Source organism: Temnothorax curvispinosus, unplaced genomic scaffold (genome assembly GCF_003070985.1).
Source record: "Temnothorax curvispinosus isolate PA1 unplaced genomic scaffold, ASM307098v1 QBEX01001976.1, whole genome shotgun sequence".
NCBI classification, from domain to species: domain Eukaryota; kingdom Metazoa; phylum Arthropoda; class Insecta; order Hymenoptera; family Formicidae; genus Temnothorax; species Temnothorax curvispinosus.
Window position 1 is genome coordinate 1 of NW_020211756.1, and position 8,575 is coordinate 8,575.

Genomic DNA, 8,575 nt, shown 5'->3' on the forward strand with positions numbered 1-8,575 from the left:
CTTGAAGAACTATGCGATAGGCTATCGCAACATATGTCTCTCGAGTTTAATTCGATGTTAGAATCACGAAGGATTAAGCCATCTTAATTGCGAATTATCGTACACAAATTCGCCGGCAATCTCAGATGTGGCTGTCAAAGTAGCGGAGATGTTGTCGACGTCGCAGGGCTCGTAAGTTACATCGAATGTAGCATTCTTCAAAGCTGGCACCTCGACGTTCTTCGGAGTCGTGAAGCATTCGTTATTCACCTAAACCGAGAATGAGATTTTTCTAACGATTGTTATGGCAAAAAGAAAATATAAGAGGAAACGTTTTATGCTCACCTTGATGGCGAACACCGCAGTCTTTCGGGCGTGATTGCTTATAGTCAGAGAGAAGGTGGTGGAACCGCCGAGTACCGCGACGACGTGAGTCGTTTTCTCCGCGGGTGCTGGTATCGCTCGCAATCGCAGCTCATAGGGAAACAGTCCGAGCTCCTCGCAGTTGATGTCCAAGTTTACCGCGGTTTCCTCGGCAGGGTGTAAAGGACGATACTCAACACCGATGGTTTCCTGTCACATTCACGGCGATCGTTATCGTTATTTGTTTGCCACGATTAAATTAATTTACAAGTTGCGGATGTAATTCCTTTATTATATTAACCCTTTGCCATGTCGATATATAACGTATTGCGGTAGCCTATCGCATAATTTTTCAAGCATTCAAATAGCGATTATAATCGGCAAACTATATTTTAAAAGATCTCCATAGATTTCTCCAAGTAATACAAATTTTTGAATGTTTATTTATGTATTTATTTATTTAGATACAGCTAATAGTTTGGACCGGAAGGAGTTAATATTTTAATGCACTTTCAGGAAAATTGAACTTAATTGGGTATAACTTTCAACATATTATCGACAAAATCCGATGACTAACGCTGTGTAAGGGTGCCACAAGCTTTGGTACGTCGTAGATCATGATGCAGGGATGCTGACAGTTTGCCGTATATGTTACATACTGCTCCTTAAGTGGATTATCGAGCCTTAAAGCATGGCACACCGGAGATCGTACCGCAGTGACCAACTTAATCGACTCGATCTCTTGTGGTCTTGTAATATCGTATTGGAGTTCATAAAATTGATATTCGCCCTCTTCGTTAGTGAACGTTACCTGTACACGCGCGTGATTCTAATTATTTTGCAAAATATTATTTTACACAACGAAAGCACGTTCAAAAACAGTTAGAAAGTTGCATTCTACCTATGTATTACCTAAAAGTCTTTTCGAAAATAACTTTTACATTATTTGCATTTTCTTTAATAATTTACCTTAAAATTATATTTCGATTCTTTGTAGGAGTAAAACTCTGCGCGATAATCTCGCTGGCCGTTCGCCGGCACATCTATCTTGCTATTGCCGATAAAAGTGAATACTTTGACATTCTGAAAAAGTAAATTAAGGAAAGAAAATATACGAATTTCATTATATTGCGTTAATATGCATTAATTTAATTAATTATTTCACGTTCTAAATTTCTCAGAAAATTTCTAAACCTCGACGGGCTCGTTGCCGTTTGTATTCACAATTTTGCATTCGAATCGTTGCTGCCTGCTCAGCCAATTGTAGACAGGTAACAATTCGGTGTACTTCGTCTTTGCCGGGAATTGACGTGTAATCCTTTGGAGAACTTGCGGAGGTAGACTGAGTCCTCGAAGACAGTACACCAAAGGCGCTTTGTCATCCGGCAGCTTTAGAAGCAACGTACCCTGAGATATAATTTACGGAAATATTACACGTTTGTCGACCTGTTGCTTTCATGTAGAATTTACAAAGCCGTTCTATTCGTTACTGCGAAATTATACGATATCATTTCACTCGAAATTAGCCAAGTTCTCTTTTAATTACTTCGTGGTGATTATTCTCGCTGTTCATGACTAGAGGAGCGTAGGTGACTGCGCAGGTAGCAGATTTTTTCGAAGGAACGTGCAAGACCTCGTCGACGAAGAAATAGTCGCCGGTAATCTCCGGTTTCAATTTCCAAGGAGTCGCGGTGTCGTTTTCGACGTTTAGAGACCTCATTATTTTCTCGCGAACGCGACACGAGAAGAACAGAGTGTCAACCGGGTCGGGTAGCTTGCAACTAGCTCCGGTAATTCTTACGCTGAGATCTCCATATTTTTCAATTTCAAGCGTTGCCTGAAAACAAAGTAAACTATTCTTCTTGTCTAGGATTATATATATATGTATATCACTGTAAAAATATGTAATTTTTGCGCTGTCCTAGTATTTCCTTGCACGCCAGATAAGATTAATATCAGATTTAAATTAGAATAGAATTTGCGTATTAGAAGCTTTTTCAAAATAACAATTATTAGGTATTTTTTATGCGTTTATAAAAATTAACATTAAAATAACTTTTAAAAGAATTTATTAAAATATAGTAAAGTCTCGAGAAATATATATCAGGCACGTATACAAGAGTCTCGTTCTCAAGTTCTGAGGGGAAAAGTTACTTCGAAAAGTTAAATACGATGTAGAAATATGGCGAGAGATATACTGTGTTGCGCAATAAACCACTTTTGTGTTCGGCGTATATTGTACGGAAGGTACGCGAGACTCTCGCCGAAGATCGAGAGTATTTGTATGCACGGGTACACAAGGGTAGAAGTTGTATACGCTTACATTGCCCTCGATCAAACTGTCGTGCTGAGTAGGTCGGAAACTGACAACGAAGTTGACGTCCATACCAGGAGAGCAATAGCCAGCCGCAGGAGCGATGCTAAAATCACTGGGCAATTTCGACGTGTTCCACTTGAATCTGGAGATCGATAAATTATACGTTATCGTACGACATTAATGAATCTGAATAAATCAATCTTTATCTCGCATTAAAGTAATGAAAATTACATGTAAAAAGAATACTTGTAAAATATACGGATGGGAACCGTACGTGTATATAGAAAATAAAAGACGCTTAAATTATTTGTTAGAGAAAAGAGCATATATTTTTAAGAATGCGTTTTATTAAAAGAAATTTATGTCCAAAAATATTTTAAAGTCCCTTAATTTCTTAAATTAATATAAAGTCCTACATTCTTTATTTATTTTTTACTTATTATATTAGTTAGGTAATAAAAACCAACCTGACACCAATATCTCCCGTGTTCAATAGCACTATCTTTGTCTCGCTGAGACAACGTTGAACGACTATACCGAAAGGAACATAAGTCCTGTTCAAACGGAACTCCGCGCCTATACAGCTTCCGCGCAAGATAAATAACGGTTGGATCATGGAATTGGTTTGGTAAGCCATCTTAACGACGAAAGGACGCATCCTGCGCGTAGATTTGTATTTTACAACGACATTCGCAATTTTCCCCGGCTGAAGTACGATCGATTCTGCCGGCTCGATCTCCAGAACTTCGGACAGATCGGGTTCGACGGTCTGAAGAGTCACGTCGAGCGTATGCGAACGTTTTGTTTCAGAAATCGATGCTCGAGTGTGATCCTTTTTGGAATTCTCTTGGTCGATCTTATCCGGACAAATTTGAAATCGTTCGCGAAATCGATCGTATCCAGGTAGATTCTTCATAAGATCAAACTTCAACTCGAGTGCAGCACGTCCGTCGTTGATCACTGGCACTTTTTTAGTTGCTATTTTATTAATTGGTAGATTACCAAGATCCACTGATTTGTCGCGCGGATTTACTAAACGAATCTGCCATAACAGAGTACAGAATTATAAGTAATTCTGCAAGATTTTTATTTAAATGAATTGCACAGATTACATATAGTCTAGTATTAAATGGAATAATTAATAAATAATATGTACTATATATAAACGTATTTTTAAATTATATTTATACCTTATGTATAATTCCTTCGCCAGTTATAGTAATCTTTTTTTCGATCGTCGAATTGATTATAAAATGCAAATCATCACGATAATGCACCTGTTCCAAAGGTCGGAATGTTATCGGAACGATAATACTTGACCGAGCGATTATTGTCTCTGAAAGGGCATCTAGATTTACAGAGATGTGTGGTTTCTTCTCAAATTTGCATTCTAATCTAAGAAAATGAATCGTTTTGTTAGTTAATCTCTCGGACTTTCTGAAAGTGATTAAAAACCAGCTTACATGTACGGAACATCGTCTGAATTCGTGATGCGTAAGTCGATGTGATACGGAGTGACGTTTCGAATGTAGCACGGTCCAAAGTCGTAATAATTAAAACTGAACTCCAAAATCGGTTTATTCGCTGTTGCTTTCAAGATTAGTCGGTAGGTCGGCCCTCTAGAAATCTGAATACGAAAAAGAGGCAGCGATTTGTAAAATCTCCGTTTACATCTTTCAGAAAACATAATGATATTGATATAGGAAAAACAAGAACGGTACCTTCAAAAGAATGGGATGATTCTTTATCACCGTCTTTTGTAACGCTGTGACAATGAGAGAACAGTTGGAACGCGACTCGCTAAGCACGTGATCCTGCGTTTGAGGCATTGCAATCGTGTACATATTTCTGCTAATTATTTCCGATGTCATGCCGAGGTCCCAAGAGTAGTAAAGCGTCATCTTGCTCGAGTTTATTATTTCAAACGTGATAGTAACGGGCGTTTTTAACATCAACTAAAAATTAAAAATGCTTGATGTTGGTTAAAATTTATTTTTCAATTTTAAAACAAATTAGATATATATGTATACATACTTTCCCGTAGTCGATAATATTTTCTTTATTCTGATTTAATCGCGCTATCTGGCCGTTCTGATCGACGTACGTAACGGAAACGATAATATCGTACGTCGTCGTCGTAACAAATATAGTCAATAATGCCTTCATTCTTTTTACAACGCATTTTACAGAAAATTGAAATTCGCCAACAAGCGTAGGCTGATACTCGATCCTACGTAATAAAAGGTGTTTGATTAAAATATCTGAAAAATTTCGAAATGTTCAGAGATCTTGCTTTTTCTTCGTTTACCAAAATATCTGCTCGCTTTTCGCTGGCAAAATGCCACTCATAGGCGTTATCTTTAAATGCTGAAGCCGCCCTTCGGAATATAAAGAATCTCGCGCGATGTGAAAGGAAATCTGAAATTCCTCGTTGTTAATTATGCTTACCGAACCTCGCACATTGGTCCCTGTGGAGGACATAGATGTCAATGCATAAAGATCGTACAGAATGTTTATATATATCTTTCTATCAGTCTCTTTTATCTAACCCAATACGGTTGGTCTCATTTTTAGATGGGCAAGCGAACAGCAAACCGACGGTTCTCTGACCGTTGCGACGAACAGAAAGAAACACTCCAGATTGTATTTTTCGACACGGAACAACCAGAAGGATTCGAAAATGCCGATGTCCTCCGCGAGAAACGTAAACGCGAAGTCGACTTGTTTTCCTCGCTCAGCGATTCCTTCCGGAAGTGTACAATGAAATTTCGGGATCTCGCCTTCGGCGTGACGGGTACGATCCTCCCAAGCGAAATGATAGTCGTCCGACGTTGGATTTATCATTCGGAACTTGCTGAAATTTCCGATAACGCATTAGTGTTTGCGTCTCTATTCGGTTAAACATATATATATATATATATTATTTACATTACGTGAGACCCGCCGATTCCGATCACGTCGAGCTCAATCACTCTCGTACCCTCCGGAAGAGAATTATCATCCGGTTGGTAACCGATGGGTCCTGGCAGTTTCGCGTCGCGTCTATCACCGAGCAGATAGTCGCTTTCCGGTATGTCGAAGTGGCAGTACGGCAACAAACTTCTTCCGACGATGGGAATAACCAACTCCGGCAGCTCCGGATCGAGATTCTCCATTCTGCTCACCGGAACAAACGGAAATGCGCGTATGCAGATAGCGTCAAGAATTTATGGGTACGATCAATCCGATAAATAAACGGATGAAAATATACGTGACGATAGCGGCAGGCTTTTGTATTTATATTTATTTTGTATTTATTTCATTTGCACTTTTAGAATTATTTTTATTATTAAAACATCCGATATCAGTTGCGCGCCACCGAAATTTGTATTTAATAAATAATATGCGTAAAATTATTTATTAAATACAAATTCCATTTATAATTTAAATAATTACGCGTACTAAAAGCTTCATTTATAACAAGAAAGATCCGGCAGTATAAATTAAATTATTTCGCAAAATCGAATCAGATTAAATTAAATGATATCGAAATAGACAAATAGTCGCAATGGCGATCGTACTTGCATGTAAGATATGCCTTGTAGTCGAATACATCCACGGGGGAGAATCGCAAAACGCATTCCACGGATTCATCCGGCGATAAAATTCCCTTTTCGGGATAAATTCCAAACGGAAGATCGTCGCTCTCTAACCAGCTGTCGCTACTTCTTTCCGTCAGTCCGGCGCTGCTGCTAAAGAGATCGGATGGACCGCATTGGCGAGCAGTTGGTTTCACCTCGATAAGATTGTCTGTAAACATTTATATTTTATATTTAGATCGGATATGCTTTTCTTTTTTTTTTTTTTTTTAATAGATCAGTAATCGTTCGAGAATCTAGTAGTTACCTCGAGACGACAGGAGCTGTCGACGATTCGATTTTACGCTCCCGACGAAACTCGGATTGTGTCGTTGACGATGTTCGTGAGACGTTAATGAGGTAATTTTGGATCGAGCATCGTTCCTTCGCGATCTTGACGAATAATTCGCGACCGATCTCACCGGGTACTGCTCGTCCATATTTATCTGCCACGCGTATTCGATGTCGACGGTGCCGGTATTCGAAAAAGCGAATGCGTATTCGCTTGTCTGCCAACAGAGAATTTTTAATTGAATTTCCTCGTATCTCAACCGAAAATTGAGAAAGTCGATGTCGCAAGCGCGATTTGTTTCTTTATACATTACGTGATATTTCGCATTTTCGAGGGAAACGTAAAGAAGTATTTTTATTTATTTTAATACGACAAACATTACACGTGCGATAAAACATGATCGATTCATCATCTGATTTTAAAACGTCGCGTCGCGCGTCGGTTATAGTCTGACGAATAGCGAAAATACAGCGCGAGAAAAAAAAAGAGACATTATGTATTATGGAATTTTTTTCGAAATAGATTTCGATCGATATGAACCGGAAGAGTGACGGTGTCCGCCCGAATTCCTGAGAGTCAGGTAGTGGGGGAGTGGGGGTACGTACGCACGCAGGTTGAAGGCACGTGTATGTATGTGTATTCGCGTTTGGATCGCGGAGCGAGTAAATACGTATTAAAAAACATAACAATTCTCTCGTCCTATATTTTTTCTTCGCGCTATATTTTCGCTGTCCGCTAAACTAACTGGCGCGACGACTTAAAATCAAGATACACATATCACAAAAGTTTTCGGAGTAAATTCCGATCGGAATTGTTTAGTTGAAATTTATTATGCTTTCTAAAGAAAATGAAATAACTCTGATCGGAATCCAGTCCGAAAACTTTCGTAATACGTAGGCTGATTTTAAATCATCGCGCCAGTTAGGTTAGCGAAAATATAACGCGCGAGAATATAACGTGAGAGAAAAAGAAAGAGATTGTTATGTATCTCGGTACGTATATTATGGAATTTTTTGAAATATCGGAATTGTTTAGTTATTTTCTCGATTTTTTATTGTGTTTTCTAAAGAAAACGAAATAATTCCGATCGGAATTTACTCCGAAAACTTTCGTAACGTATGTATCTTGATCTTAAGTCGTCGCGCCAGTTAGTTTAGCAGACAGCGAAAATATATAGCGCGAAGAGAAAATATGTGACAAGAGACATTTTTTAGGACGTGTTTATTCGCTCCGCGATCTGCCGCGATCCAAGATCCAAACGCGAATACACGTGCTTTCTACCTGCGCGCGTATACGTACCCCCACTCCCCCTCTACCTGACTCTCAGGAATTCGGGCGGACAACAACGCCGTCTCTCTTCCGGCTCATACGTCACGCGCGCGACCGAAGCGGGCCGAGCGCGCACGAACATAGCCGAGCGAGCGGAGTTACGCGTCGGACACGCAAGTGAGTGATTGCTCCGTAATTTTCGCACTTGTCATCGATCAAGAGGGAATCTGGCGTACAAGCGAGTGTTCGAGGTGCTTCGCGGGACAGCAAGCGATGATATGGAACATGTGTGAAGCGTCGGAACCGTAACTTATTCGTTCATCATGTTAAACCCGCGATCGCGAGATTCGCCTTTCGAAATTCGGAGTCGAGATGGCCGAGCGTGCGCCGCCGGCCGCGCCGCGCCGCGAGCCTATGAATTAGTGCCGGTTGAGTTAATACGCGTCTCTTCGATGTCTCGGTCAACGCGGCGAGAAACGTGTGCTTTCTACGCGAGTATTTTCCGCTCGACAAAGATACCGCGGAAGTGCAGTGCAACGCGTCGCAAAAATTGCCGCTCTCGGTCATGTCGTTCGCGCTGTGTCGAAGTGACGGAGAATCGGCTCTCTCGCGGGGAGAACTATACTTTCGAGCCGCGCGAGCTCGAATGTCACCGTGTCGCGTCGGTGACGAGTGACACGGCAGCATGTGACGATTTACGTTTCGATTATGGCTCGCGCGCGATGACAATGGACACGA

At 40.3% G+C, this 8,575-nt stretch overlaps 1 protein-coding gene across 1 annotated transcript; it reads right to left on the minus strand.

Annotated features, from left to right (window-relative positions):
• Positions 1 to 63: 63 nt before the first annotated feature.
• Positions 64 to 8,225, minus strand: LOC112468773 (hydrocephalus-inducing protein-like). The gene is made up of 17 exons (XM_025038118.1): positions 8,074 to 8,225; positions 6,545 to 6,785; positions 6,220 to 6,448; positions 5,588 to 5,815; positions 5,209 to 5,513; positions 4,968 to 5,127; positions 4,694 to 4,889; positions 4,381 to 4,614; positions 4,123 to 4,286; positions 3,850 to 4,054; positions 3,127 to 3,701; positions 2,666 to 2,801; positions 1,889 to 2,179; positions 1,537 to 1,749; positions 1,312 to 1,425; positions 325 to 552; positions 64 to 249 (listed from the first exon to the last, which is right to left on the minus strand). The coding sequence occupies exons 1-17, from the start codon at positions 8,122 to 8,124 to the stop codon at positions 64 to 66; spliced, it is 3,756 nt and encodes a 1,251-aa protein (XP_024893886.1). The 5' UTR covers positions 8,125 to 8,225.
• Between the last annotated feature and the right edge of the window lie 350 nt (positions 8,226 to 8,575).